Source organism: Schistocerca cancellata, chromosome 8 (assembly GCF_023864275.1).
Source record: "Schistocerca cancellata isolate TAMUIC-IGC-003103 chromosome 8, iqSchCanc2.1, whole genome shotgun sequence".
NCBI lineage: Eukaryota > Metazoa > Arthropoda > Insecta > Orthoptera > Acrididae > Schistocerca > Schistocerca cancellata.
The window spans coordinates 258232438-258247727 of record NC_064633.1 but is presented as its reverse complement, the minus strand read 5'-3'; the positions used below and the strand labels follow the sequence as shown (position 1 = coordinate 258247727).

General features: G+C 42.0%; 1 protein-coding gene across 1 annotated transcript in view; it reads right to left on the bottom strand.

The window, feature by feature from the left end:
- Positions 1-15290, bottom strand: part of LOC126095072 (furin-like protease 2) — a 474956-nt gene that overhangs the window by 237337 nt on the left and 222329 nt on the right. Inside the window, exon 3 of the mRNA XM_049909754.1 lies at positions 3927-4061. Within this exon, the coding sequence (XP_049765711.1) occupies positions 3927-4034 (108 nt within the window). The 5' untranslated portion in view covers positions 4035-4061. The remainder of the gene's footprint in view (positions 1-3926; positions 4062-15290) is intronic.

Below are 15290 nucleotides of genomic sequence, written 5' to 3'. Positions count from 1 at the left end.
TCTTCATTTACATGGTCACTAAGGGAATTCTCGTCGGTCAGCTTCAGCTTAGCTTCCTTCCACAAGAAATCAACTTCTTGCTCGCAAGTTTTGGTACAGATTCAAGTTGAATACAATAACATAGGATTTCTGTGCGTTGTGTATCACGACTGATTGACATATAAGCAGTAATTTCGACCGGCGCGGCAAAGAACTCCCCAAATGAAATACAACACTGGTGTGGCACTTGCTTCAAATCAGGAAATCCCCTGCATGTACCGAGCGAGGTGGCGCAGTGGTTAGCACTTTGGACTCGCATTCGGGAGGACGACGGTTCAATCCCGCGTCCGGCCATCCTGATTTAGGTTTTCCGTGATTTCCCTAAATCGTTTCAGGCACATGCCAGGATGGTTCCTTTGACAGTGCACGGTCGACTTCCTTCCTCAGCCTTCCCTAATCCGATGAGACCGATGACCTTGCTGTTTGGTCTCTTCCCCCAAATAAACCCAAAACCCTGCATGCACACGTGTAAGGCATTCGGTTCAATTCAGAGAGGCCATGAAGACTGGTGGGCACTTTAGTACTGCATACACTTGTGATTAATTATACAAAGCAAAATGTTATCCGTTAAAATAATGTGTACTATCTGAATTACAAAGCTGACGAGAGATTTTAATTGCCTCCCTCTCCCCACCCTTAAATGAGATTTTGCCGAATCTCTCCACCCACCCACCCGCCCATTTTGAGCTCACGTAGGTAATAGACTTCCCCCAATGCATATGTCCAACATAAACCAACACCTGATCACCGAGGATGTCAAACATTCTCGTTCATGTTCACGGTAAAATGAGTGACTGGGATCCAAGTCAAGGCATGAAAAACGCCCTCAAAACAGCACATAACCAATCTGTCCTGAACGTCACTTCCCATACTCTGTGATTTAAATGCCTCGCTGAGCCTTTGGCGAACTATAACCCTTGCGCCATTTAAGAAGAGGCAGTTTCTGTGAAGTTTGTTCCACTAACGACGTGCAGTTCTGTGTCCCGCTGTCCTTTTGGGAGGTAACCTACTCCAGTTGTCCAATGCATGCAGTTCCCTTCGCAATGGTAACTAGGAAGCTGGTTCAGACGGACCCCCATTAACTCACAGCATGAAACTACCCTTTACTTTTATGATACCTGTGCAGTAGCAGGTGACAGAGTTGCCATGTGAACCTCTCGAAACCCGTCATATTCTAACCATATTTCGTAGCATTTGCTAAACGTATTTTTACTGTAAGAGTTTGCGGATCCATTATGATGTATGGCAGTTTTTTTAATTGGTTTATGATATTTTTCCATTAGATTTTTCAATATCCGTTTCTTCGCCTATTTACTGAAAGTATTAATTACCTTTTGTGATCAGCCTTGTTTTCTATGCCAGCTGTCAGAAGATAAAATTATTCTTGCCAAATATGAAGTATTAAAATTCGTTATAAAAGATATATTTGAAATATTGACAAACACTTTATGTTTTACAAAACTGACTTGCCATTCAAATATTATTTTCTACTCGAAAGTTATCGCAGTTGAATTGTATCGATATTTGAGAAACTTCCTGAACTATTTAAACGTAACAACTTTTTTTTTTTTACTTTCTGATGTCCACTTAGGATAAAGAGAGTCGGTATGAAATGTTTATTGTGGATACTATAATACTCCTTTCTAAAAAACTATATTCCGTCTACAAATTGGTGTAGAAGTGTTCGCGACGAAAGAGTCGATGTTTATATCTGTGTTATCCATATAATAAAAGAAGGCGCAGACTTCAAAATATTTTTTCAAACTAGGTAGGAGAGGTCTGACGGTTCGCGCTTTTCTTTCTGCTTTCAACCTCCAGAATATAAGAGTCGTGGGCTGTAGTTGTGTTTTGGTTCAAATGGCCCTGAGCACTATGGGACTTAACATCTATGGTCATCAGTCCCCTAGAACTAAAAACTACTTAAACCTAACTAACCTAAGGACATCACACAACACCCAGTCATCACGAGGCAGAGAAAATCCCTGACCCCGCCGGTAGTCCAACCCGGGAACCCGGGCGTGAGAAGCGGGAACGCTACCGCACGACCACGAGCTGTGGACAGTTGTGTTTTGACAGTATACTAACTTGTTTTGAGTTTGTTAAAAAAAAATGGCTCTGAGCGCTATGGGACTCAACTGCTGAGGTCATTAGTCCCCTAGAACTTAGAACTAGTTAAACCTAACTAACCTAAGGACATCACAAACATCCATGCCCGAGGCAGGATTCGAACCTGCGACCGTAGCGGTCTTGCGGTTCCAGACTGCAGCGCCTTTAACCGCACGGCCACTTCGGCCGGCTTTGAGTTTGTTAAGTGCTGTTTTATTATTAATAATCCAGTCCACATGCTTGTTTCATTATACATTGTATTATCAGTTTTATTTTTCAGCATTTCTAGCAGGGAAGATGGAACATGCTGCCCCGACCCGTCACTGGAGTGATTTCATTATAATTTTGTAACGTCCATTCTTACTTACTGTATGCGTGGAATCTGCAGTCATTCAGAAAAAGAAGTCAGAGGTTTTTTTTTTTTAAATCAATCATACACCATACAGCGACTAATAAATCGCGATATGCAAATTATATCTAGTGAAATTCAATCGGCCCATATACTGTATTTCGCCACCCCCAATACCAATCGGGGATCACCGTCTTCATTCTGTTAACAAAATTTTAAAATATTTGAGTTGGTGGAGATTGAAGTCAACTTACAACAGACGTGAGGAGGCCAGACTGAAAACTGTCTCCACTGCATCCGTTTATAAAGTTATGTCGTACACGAAGCGTCCGCACTCAAGCTGAGATCTGTTAACTATGTGTAATGTATAGAAGGTGGTGTTTTGCAGTGTTTTATAGAAGAATATTTCCAGTTTATGCATTTACATTATTTCTAAAATGAAAATTAATTTCTTTATTAAGCTGATTGATTGATAACTGGATAATTTCGAAAGATCCATTCCAGGAAGAGTTACATTTTGTTCTGAAGCATGACGAATCCTTACCCATCTCACCGCGAACAAATCCCGTTTTACTACAGGACAACGAGCAATAACGTGTATTTCGACAGCAAGAGAAGAAAGATGCGTAGAACTTTTTAACTTCTTATTTCTACAACAATTAGCATAAGCGGTGTGTGTCTACAATCCTTGTCCGATGAAGTGAACTATAAACATTTCTGTGCCTAATGATTTAGACAGTAACGTCGACGAAATAATTTTAGTCACTTAACTACCACGTTGTTTAATTAGACTATGGGAATGGATCATTTAGAAGTAGTAATGTCTGTAGGGTTTCTATCAGACTGTCAGTGACAACACGAGACACTCCTCTCCGGGAACTATCGGTTTGTATCTTTTCACGACCGCCGTTCTTAGGCAGTTTTACCTGGCTGCGAGCGATGCAACAGTCCTAGTATAAACGCCGGTCAGTCCGCGTTGAAATACCAATAGATTGAGCAGCTTTATTCACTGCGTGGTCACCAGTACGTTCAGACACGACAGCTGGTCTCTGTCACTCTGTCACGTCTCCACACCTTACTGCGGTAATTCCATACATGCAAGCAAGATATGCACTGACTACAAATTTTCATATTTCTCACAGAAATACTAACAAGGAACCACTTGAGTGTAAGGTGCGAAGTTCAGTCTTCAGTAAGCTTATTTGATGGAGTTGTGTTAACCACCTTGGCTTACGTCAGCAGTGGAGCGTCACGTGACCGCCTGGTACCACTTCAACAATACTTACATCGCTCCAATGTGCTCTTTTAGGCGGTGGCTAATGTTTTGTGCGGCGAGCTTGCTTACTACAGTTAAAATGCTTTACACGGCACATAATGTGCCGTGTTGAGTTACAGTAGCCTCGAAGTCAGTCACGAAGACCACGGTACTTACGTAGTTGAGGGCGAGATCAGGGTGGTTGGTTTGGATACCGTCATCGAGGATGGAAACGACGACCCCTTTGCCGGTGTAGCCCTTCTGCCACGCCGGAGCCACGTTCATATCAAAGCCGTCCTTAGCGCCACCATTCTGCAACACATGTAATCAGACATTACCTGCTGGGCAAATGTTTGTCGAATCGACAAAGATCGATTAATACTAATACAGTTCTTACTCTGCGGAACCAAGAAACTCAGTTGAACACCTGAGCACATCAATCCGTTTTCTCCATCCCATTACTTACGGCTAATAATTTAACTACTTCAAGTTATTTTTGAGCGGATGGAATTATCATGTATACGTTTCGCAGTTTTATCGTTGATTTCCCAGGAAGAAATAGAATGTGTAAAGCTATTACCTTATATCAGCTGCATTATTTTTACATGTTATCGTCCATGCAGATCTGTGAATGGAATTACGCACCTAACTTCAACGTGTGATACTGTGACTATACAAGTGAAAATAGGGTTTCTCGCGTATTTGAGATGGTTGCATGATTGTAAAGCCCAAATATTTTACAAGAGAGCGATGACGATGTGCAAAGGGCAATGCATTGGTTAGTGAAGATATGCAATGACTATAATTTTAATATTTCTCACAGAAATACTAATCGGGAACCACTTGATTGTGAGGTGGGAAGTTCTGTCTCCGGTAAGCTCATCTGAAAGAATTGTGTTAACAATTACGACAGGAAAAATATTAGATGCCACTGATTCACCAAGCGCATCCGGAGGGCGACATAGGAGTGTAACATTCTATGGGATGTATGTATTACACTTCACATAATGGATATAGACATTCAAGAAATGTCCAAAACAAGCAATTAAAATGTACAAGGGCGTTAAAAAAGTTTCACACAGTAGTCTATTTTTTTTTAATTTTTTGCAGAAGATTCTTCAAGAAACTGCTAGTTGTGAGGAGGCCACGAGTCACATTTTTGGTTTTTTAAAATATTCCATTAAAGATGCGTAGAAATGACCTGTTTGAAAGGTGTACTTGTTCACTGAGAATTGTGTGTGGTGATTTGGAGCTACGTATGTAGATTTCGAGCTCTTCACGGAGATTCATAATATTTCCGTTGGTGACAGTGTTTAGTACCTGCGGGTTATCTTTAACTGCTGTGGTTGAGAACTCATGTTCTTTCAGATGTGTTGCGTAAGCGTATTAATCAAAATTATGTAGCCGAAAGACGGACTGTATTCATTCGTGAATAAGTACTATAATATTTTAAACACGTCTCGTTTAGCCACTACTAAATGTTTGATTTGTGTCTGTTTGGTCCCCCCGCGAGGCAATACTGACCCTACGACTTGTTAGAAGATCAGTCAAGGAAAGGCAAACCTACGTTTCTAGCATTTGTAGATTTAGAGAAAGCTTTTGACAATGTTGAGTGGAATACTTTTTTACCAATTCTGAAGGTGGCAGGGGTAAAATACAGGGAGCGAAAGGCTATTTACAATTTGTACAGAAATCAGATGCCAGTTACAAGAGCCGAGGGGCATGAAAGAGAAGCAGTGGTTGGGAAGGGAATAAGACAGGGTTGTAGCCTATCCCCGATGTTGTTCAACCTGTATCTTGTGAAAGCAGTTAAAGAAACAAAAACAAATTGGAGTAGGAATTCAAATCTATGGAGAAGAAAAAAAAAAACGTTGAGGTTCGCCGATGACATTGTAATTCTGTCAGAGACAGCAAAGGACCTGGAAGAGCAGTTGAACGGAATGGACAGTGTGTTGAAAGGATATGATACGATCAACAATAAAAGCAAAAAGAGGATAATGGAATGTAGTCGAATTAATTCAGGTGATGCTGCGGGAATGAGATTAGAAAATGAGACACACAAAGTAGTAGATGAGGTTTGTTGTTTGGGGAGCAAAGTAACAGATGTTGGTCGAAGTAGAGAGGAAATAAAATGTAAACTGGCTACGGCAAGGAATGCGATTTTGAAGAAGAGAAATTTTTTAACATCGAGTATAGATTTAAGAATCAGGAAGTCCTTTCGAAAGTATTTGTATGGAGTGTAGCCATTTATGGCAGTGAAAAATGGACGATAAATAATTTAGACGAGAAGAGAATAGAAGTTTTCGAAATGTGGTGCTAGAGAAGAATGTTGAAGATCGGATGGACAGGTCACGTAACTAATGAGGAGATACTGAATAAAATTGGGGAGAAGAGAAATTTGTGGCACAACCTAACTAGAAGAAGGGAACGGTTGGCAGGACATTTTGTGAGGCATCAAGGGATTGCCAATTTAGTACTGGATGGAAGTGTGGACGGTAAAAATCGTAGAGGGAGACCAACAGGAGATGAATACAGTAAGCAGTATCAGAAGGATGTAGGTTGCAGTAGTTACTCAGAAATGAAGCTTGCACACGATAGAGTAGTATGGAGAGCTGCATCAAACCAATGACTGACTGAAGACCACAGCAACAACAAGTCATGATTGCATTTTTTTTTCTTTAAACAGTGACCTCCAGCACTGAGTATGGCAACATGTGAATGAAACTAAACCACCTGAAATGGGCACAAGCCCGAGACCGATCGTATTTCAGATGAACTCACGTGCTGTGACGGGTCGTTATTATTCTACAGTCTATGAAGGAGGTCACAAAGTTCAACTGTTTCCATTATGGATGGAATACTTGTAACGCGAAATCTTTCGATGTTAAAGAATATCTGACACCGATCGTATTTTATCAAGTCGATGTGTCATTGTTTCAGTAGAACGAAAGAGCAATTCCTGTACAACACCTAAGACTTACTGGAAATCATTAATAGAAATTGGAATGAGTTTCGTTTTAAAGAAGATTAAGATTATTTACGAAGAAATTTTCGTATGATGTGTGGTCATTTATATTAAGCCTATCGCAAAGAATCTTTAAAAGAACACCAATTAAATATGGAGAAAACATCATTAATAGTTTTGGAGAAAATCTTTTAGAATTCTGTAACCAATGTGACTTGAAAATTCTGAACACACACTATTCACGTAAAGATATCCACAGATATACATGGGTGAGATCATCATTAAAACAGAAATCAATAAATTATTACATCATTACCAAGCAACGGCAAAAAATGGTAGTTCAGGACTGCAAAGTCATGCGGGGAGCCAGCTGTGGGTCTGATCACTACTTAGTGTTAGCAAAGTTGACATACCCATTTAGGAGAAAGTCATTTACAACTGGACAAGTGGCTGACCACAGCTATCACGAGAAATTAGAGCAGGGAAGGTATAATCTGTTTCCCATGAAGCAGTTCAGCATCAAGGATTTGTTTCAGAGTAAATTAGAACATGAACTAAAAGCTACTCCAGAAGATGAGAATGTTGAAGAAGAATATGAAAATATTAAAAAACTACTCACAAAAAATGCTCTAGAGGCACTAGGAACAGAGAGTAAGAGTCTAAGTAAACGGGATCCTCCATGGATGTCTGATGGCCTAAAGATGTTTATTAGGGAAAAGAAAAATCTCTACAAAAATGGTTATCAACTAAATCACTACAGGACAGACAAAACTACCAGACAACAAATTACGAATTAAGAAACAGAATTAAATTAGAAAATAACAAGATTTGGGAACAAATGTATTAAAATTTAGAGTCTAATAGGTGAATCAGAAACAACAAAAGTACAAAAGGACAATTACCAGTATGAAGGAAACACAAGTAAACAAAGCAGTATACAACCTAGTTGCCTTGAAGGAATGGAATAAGCATTATGCAGACCTTTTAACTGAAGATAAACCCTATTACAGGCAAGGGAATGAAGATAAGATGGAAGTAACTGATCGAAGTCTGGACATTACAAAAGAGGAAGTGAATTGCGCATTAATTAAAATGATGTATGGCCTATCACCTGGTCCAGGAAACATTCCTGTTAGATTATTGAAGACTGGAGGAAGGTATCTGAAGATACGAATAACCTGGCTGACCAAATGTTTTAAAAGGATTGAAATTCCCTCAGAATGGAAAAGTCATATATCGTTTCTATTTTCAAGAAAGGGAATAGAAAAGACACAAACTGCTATAGAGGCATTAGTGCTAACTGTACAATGAACCGCTTCTTTGGCAAGATGTTTGAAAAAAAAAATAGACAAAATGTTGGCCACCACATTAGGGAAGACCAGAGTGGACTTAGGCCGTACAGATCCCGTGCAGATAACCTATTTTTTATACAACAACTAAAGGAGAAATTTATAGCAGTAGGGAAGGAGCAGCACATTGCCTTTCTAGATTTAGCAGAAGCTTACTATACAGTCCCTAGATCTAAGCTGTGTGAAGGAATGAAAGATGTAGGTATGGATGATCACCTTTTACAGGGTATTACTGAAATGTACAGAGATAATGTGGTACAGATTAAACGAGGTTCATAGTTATCAGAACCTATTAATGTCAATAAAGGTTTGTGACAAGGTTGCAGTATGTCACCCATCTTGTTCAATTTATATGTAGAATTGGCTCTCAGAAATTGGAAGAGCAGCTGCAGAGGAATGGGAATCACCGTCAACGACGGACAGATATTGTCATTAAGTCTTGCTGACGATCAAGCTATTATAGCACAAGAAGATTATGACCTTGAGTTCATTATACGACGATTATATCAGCAATACAACAGATGGTGACTACAAATGAGTCTAACAGAAACAGAGTATCTGGTGGTGAATAGTGATGCTAAATTTTAAGTACACATCAATTACAAAGCAGTTATGAGACAGATAGAGAAATTTAAGTATCTCGGTGCACATATTGACAAAAATGGATTGGGCCAAACAGGAATAAAATATAGAAAACAGCAAAGCAGAAATGTGTTAGGTTGTATGAATTCTTTTTGTGGGATAAGAATATTTCCAACAGCAATAACAAAACAGTAGGTAAGATAAGGGTTGGATCAGTGCTATGCTATGGATCATAACTATGGATCTCAAGTGCGGATCTAAAACCCGACTGATAGCTGTGGAAATGGATTATTTGCGTAGGAGTGCCAGGATTTCAAGAATCGAAAGGAAAACTGATGTTGAAGTAAGAGCCAGAATGAAGTGATACAGTGACAGAACTGAAAGAAAATCATTAAAATGGTACGAACTTTATGAGAATGCCAGATCATCGGCGGCCAAAGAAGGTTTATGAATGGAAACCACCTGTCAGACGTAAGTGCGGAAGACCACGACGTTCTTGGACAGACCACATGAATGGAGTAATGGAACATCGCAGAATCGACTAGGAAGATGCGCTGGATAAGGAGGCTGAGCGGAGGGTAACAGGAATACAACAAAATGTTGTTATTAATTCATCTTTGTATTGATTAATCCTGTAATAATAATAAAATTTTGGTACATCTGAAGGAGGAGTACAAAGTTGTATCCTCTCCTGAACACACCGGCCTGCCTCTTTGGGTTATTGAACTAAGAGAAGCATTTAGTTATTCAGATTCTGTTAAAGAAGAGGATTCGGAACTGGTGGAGGACAGTATCACGGCTAATAACTGGACGGGACATGTCGAGAAACAAAATCGTATCAAACGGCTTGAAAATAGAGAAATTAAAAAAAAAATTGAACTCAGCGTCTCGAATCAACGGAATGGTATACGAGATACTCCTAGAATTAGTGGGGGCGGGGGGGGGGGGGACGAGAGATAGGCGGGGAAGGGAGGGAAGAAGTGAAAGAGAGGGGGGTAGTGAGACGAATGCAGGGAGGGAGGGGGTGGGAGCGGGAGGGAGGGGGAGGGAGGGAGGGGGAGAGAGAGAGAGAGAGAGAGAGAGAGAGAGAGAGAGAGAGAGAGAGAGAGAGACTGTGTCCACCGGGACCGATGACCTCTGCAGTTTGGTCCCTTTAATCCTTAAACCAACCAACCAACTGTGTCCATCATCGGCGCAGCTTGCCTGTGCTGCCGGGGCCCTGCACCGTTTAGAGCAGCTGAAGCAGCGAGAAACGAAGAGCGGACGCCGTGTCCGGACGGCCATCATCCAGAGGCGCTTAAACCTAACGGAGGGGAAGCGACGGCGGCAAATCAAACGGTGGGCCGAAAGGCGTAAAGCAGCGACGGGCAACCAGCAATAGCGGTCGTCTGGTGACGAACGGCCCGGCAGAGCGGGAAACTGCCCAGCAGAGCGTCGCGACGCACCCTTCCTTTTATTTTCTCGGCGGACGACAGCGCCGGCGATACGGCCCAGATATAAAGATAGCCGCATGGCCGCGTTCACGGCTTTTGGAGGGCGCTCGTTATCACCGCGCCACGTCCGGAAGTAAGTCTGCGGACTCTTCACACGGTCGCCAACCGATGAAAGCATTTTTCCGGGAACGATGGTGGCATTATAGTACGACCGCAAAATAAATGTCGCGCCAAAGCCATCACGCTCCTTACTGTTGGCTGCTATCTCGGGCGCTGTCCTCAACACCACTTTATGTTAGTTTCTCTGCACCAGGGAGATGGCAGCAAATAAACCTTTTAACACGTACGTGTGGCTGGACTGGTGTTTATCATCCGCTCTAAGCAGTCTCACGACGAGGTGGCAGACGATTTAAGTCCAATGGCCTTAGTCAATAGTGCAGTTTTCTTGTCTCTGCCAACCTTGTCAGCTTTCGATAGTGTACTGAACCATATTATTGCGTTGCTACCCCTTAAAATTTTAACACCAATGTCGGTAGCAAATAGCAAAACTTTGCGGCGCGGGGTAGCCGCGAGAACTCGAGCGCGTTTCCACGGTTCGCGCAACTCCCTCTGAGGAGGTTCGAGTCGTGTGTGTGAAGGGGGGGGGGGTATTCTTTTTATGTATTCCAGTTGATCAGATTTGTAGGTGCTTTGGGGTATACAGAGTAAGTAGTTCAGTTCATTTCTAGCAGCAACAATGATTACTGCTGGACATCAAGACTTACTAATCTTGGAAGACAGATGCAGGTACGTCGCTCCAAGCTGGTTCGATTCTGACGGAGATAATATATCCTAGACGCTGGAAAACGGTAGGTGTCAGTCTTTCGGCAACCTGTGATCACGACGATCACATTTTTAATGTGGCGAGAGGTCTAGAAAACGTTCTGGCCACAGGAACAGCTCAATACGCTAGATGTGAAGTAGTGCCAGGACAAAATGGTGACATGCTGTCTTGTGTCATCTTGTCGAACGGTAACATCACATAGCCTTCTAAGATAGGGCATGTCACCGGCCATAAACGTCAGTAATGTGACGCATCCTTTCCAAATTCAGTGCTATGAGAAACAGAGGTGACCTTGTTGCGGTCCGAATGAAAGCCCGTACCATCATATCAGTTGATTAACTAGCAGAGAAGTATGTAGACTCCAATCAGGCAACTTTTTTTCTCAGACGCTCCGCACATGGTACCTTCATAGTGATACTAAACTAGGATTCATATGAAAAGACGACGTTTTGCCACTTCTGTGTCCAGTGTGAGCTTTGAGCTCATTACAATCGGCGCGCTCTCCTCTGCTGCTGCGTCAAGGCAAGCAGCAAAAATCGTGCTGACAGTCAGTGGCGCTCTAGACGTCGTCGTACTATCCATACAGGTAGTTACATTGTTGCAAACAAACATATTTCGCAACTGAAGTTACGTGACGCTGCTGTACGGTCCTGCACTTTGTCCTCTCGGGCGCTAGTCTAGTGCGGCTGTCGAAGGTTCTGCATGGCGACGAGTATGGCCCTCCTGACTTCATTAATTCTATATTCGTATGGCAATCCTGTGATTCCTACTAAGGCAACACCGCGGAACGCTAAATTGCAATCTCGTCTCTCTTACTTACTAGACACAGAAGACGATGTTGTCACAAACAACCAACATTCTAACGCAGTTTCTGAATGAGAAACTCGCAGCATAATCTTTATTTACAGAATGTAAATTGCTTTACTCCTACATTTTAAAAAAAAAAAAAAAAAACTACTTTGAATGCTTGTCAGTCGCTTATCCAAATATGAAGTTTACAGCACTTCATCACAGTTCGACGTTCGTTGCACACTGCATTCATGGCGTTCCAATTTCAACTGACAGCAGTTTAGTTACAAATGGGATGAAGTGGGTGTTCCTTGTTTATGATCGTAATCACGGGCTGCAGTTAACATTGTATTAGAATGGCTACAATAATGTTAGCTTATTAGTACGAAGTATTGAAATCTAACGTTAGTGGAGGCCAGAAACAGTGATTATCGGTCTGAAATCGTTTTCGGCTTAAGACTTCTATCGAAACGACTGCGCCCGTTGTGCTACGTCGACCTACTATGTTTCGAACCTTGCAGTTAAGTACAGTTCCATTATCATTAATATACGCTACAACGATCGCTATATTCTAATGATGCAGTCATCAAATTTCCGGGACTGCTTGCTAATAAGTTTTTTGTATTCTAGTTTTTTTAAGTATTTGAACTGCAACGGTATTATCAGTTTTACAGCATTACTGGGTGCTGGGCGTTTTTTTGGCAATACTCCATATCTTTAGTGAACAGTGCAGTATTCTGTAGCCGATAGGCTCCCTGGTGAATATTGGCACCAATACTAACCACCCTCGCACATGGAGACACCTCCAGCACTGAAGATTAGCCTGAAAAAGCTCGAAAAGTAATTCACGGAGCTAGTTGTAGTTACCTGCTTTTATGTTCAGTTAACATACGGGCATGCTGGTCCACAGTGTCCATAATGGATAAGTTTAATGAGTAATTACATGGCACAACTATCACGCAGACTGACTGTATGACACGTCTGCTCTTTAACTCTGACCATCTGAAACTGCCTTCTTTGTAACCTACTTCCCACTAATCTTTAGCAGATTCTTAATTGAAACAGTTTTCTTTGCGGCGATAGTACGTAGGAAACGGATGTGAAGAGTGCAAGCATGCTTCATACGAAACCTGGCCGTGCTATGTAATACAACAAAACGTCTCTATTTACGAATATTTAAGTTCTTCAATTGTAAGTGAAAAGGTTTTTATTAAAGCCTAACAGTTTATACCACTCAATAATTTTGAGTTCATAAATAACACGCACTTTCTAACAATGGCGAGACCCAACCACACTCATATTGGCATTTACTTTAGTTCCATTTTCACACTGAAGACTGCCACTGTTGTATCGCTTTTCCAGATAGACAGGTAGCCCCTACAATCGTTGAAGTAATAGTGTAACTCTGATGGTACTAAGAGAGACGATACTAACCTGTCTAGTGATTTCGTGTTTAATTCCGTGTATAAACCTATCAATAACACACTGTTGCCTACCGTTCGACGGAAAACATCTAAAGCCGGCCGCGGTGGCCGTGCGGTTCTGGCGCTGCAGTCCGGAACCGCGGGACTGCTACGGTCGCAGGTTCGAATCCTGCCTCGGGCATGGGTGTGTGTGATGTCCTTAGGTTAGTTAGGTTTAAGTAGTTCTAAGTTCTAGGGGACTTATGACCTAAGATGTTGAGTCCCATAGTGCTCAGAGCCATTTGAACCAAAACATCTAAGCTCATACCTTATCACCATCTACAGACTTCATTTATTTTTGGCGCGACCTGATCGTGTAAGACCATATCATGCGAAACATGAACGCGAACAAGAACTGCCTTCGCCTCGGATAAATTCGCCTTAATGGTAGAGCTTGGCCATTGGTGAACGAAACAACAAGACGATCTCCCTGCCGTAAAAGACGCGCTCAGCACCGAATGCTTCACAGATGCACCGTTCTATATCTACATCTACTTGATCAGTGTGAAACTCCGAGGTAAGCGCTTGGAGGAGGGTTCACCGAACTTCTCTACCGTTCCACACTAACAGCGCACGGGAGATACGAACACTTAAATTTTTGGTAAGTTCCTATGGGACCGAACAGGTAAGGTCATCGGTCCCTACGCTTACACACCACTTAATTTAACTTAAACTTACTCTAAGAACAACAACCCCCCCCCCCCCCCACACACACACAGGGAGGACTCTAACCTCTGACCGGGTGGAGCCGCGCGAAACATGGCAAGGGGCTTTGGACCGCACGGCTATCTCGCGCGGCACTTTAATCTTTCCGTGCGAGCTCTTATTTCTCTTATTTTATTATGATGATCATTCCTCCCTATGTAGGTGGACACCAAAAGTATATCTTCACGCTCTGAAGAGAAAGCTTGTGATTGCAGTTTCATGATAAGGTCCTGTCGCAGTGAAACACGCCTTTTCTTTGAGACTGTCACCCCAGTTCGCGCATCATATCCCTGGCACACTCTCCTGTATTTCGCGACAATACAAAACGAGCTGCCCTCATTTGAACTCTTCCGCTGTCCTTTGTCAATCCCATCTGGCATGGATCCCCCACCGCACAGCAGTACTGCGGAAGAGTGTTGAAGTGTACTGGAAGCAGTCTGTCTAGTAGACCTGTTGCATTTTCCAAGTTTTCTGCCAATAAATCGCAGTGTTTCGTTTGCTTTCCCCACAACATTACGAATGTGATGGCTCCAGTTTAAATTATTCTTAATCTTATCCCAACGTGTGTAGTTGAGTTCACAGCCTTTAGACTCGCGTGGTTTATCATGTAACTGAAATTTAGCGGATACTTTTTTATGCTCATGTGGAGGACTTCATAATTCAGAGTAAATTCCCACATTTTGCACAATACAGATATCTAAATCAATTTGCAATTCATTTTGATCATCTGATGACATTGCATGACGGTAAAAGACGCATCATCTGCAAACATATGAAGAGGGTTGCTCAGATTGTCTCCTAAATGAGTTACGCGCATCAGGAACAGCAAAGGGCCTGTAACACTTTCTTGGGGAACGCTAGATTTTACTTTTATTTTACTCCATGACTTTCCGTAAATTATTAGGAACTGAGAACTTTCTGACAGGAAATCATGGATCTATTCACACAACTAAGACGATATTCCAGAGGCACGCAGTTTAATTAGTAGTCTCTTGTGAGGAGCTGTGTCAAAAGCCTTCTGGAAATCTAAAAGCATGGAAACAACTTGGCGTTCCCTGTAGACGGCACTCATTTCTGCGTGAGAATAATGAGCTAGCTGTGTTTCACAAGAACGGTATTTTCTGAATCCGTGTTGGCTACTCGTCAAAAAATCGTTTTCTTGGAAGTGATTCACAATGTTAAGGCACAGCATATTTTCCAAAATCCTAATGCAAATCGACGTTACTGATACGGGTCAGTGAGCCAGCGATTGCTCCTATTTCCTTTCTTGGGTATTGGTCTGACTTGTGCAACTTTCCAGTCATTAGGTACGGATCTTTCTACGAGCGAGTGGTTGTGTGTCATTGCTAAGTAAGGAGGTATTGTATCACCATACTGTAAAAGGAACCTGACTGGTATACGTACCGGACCGGACGCCTTGCCTTATTTAAGT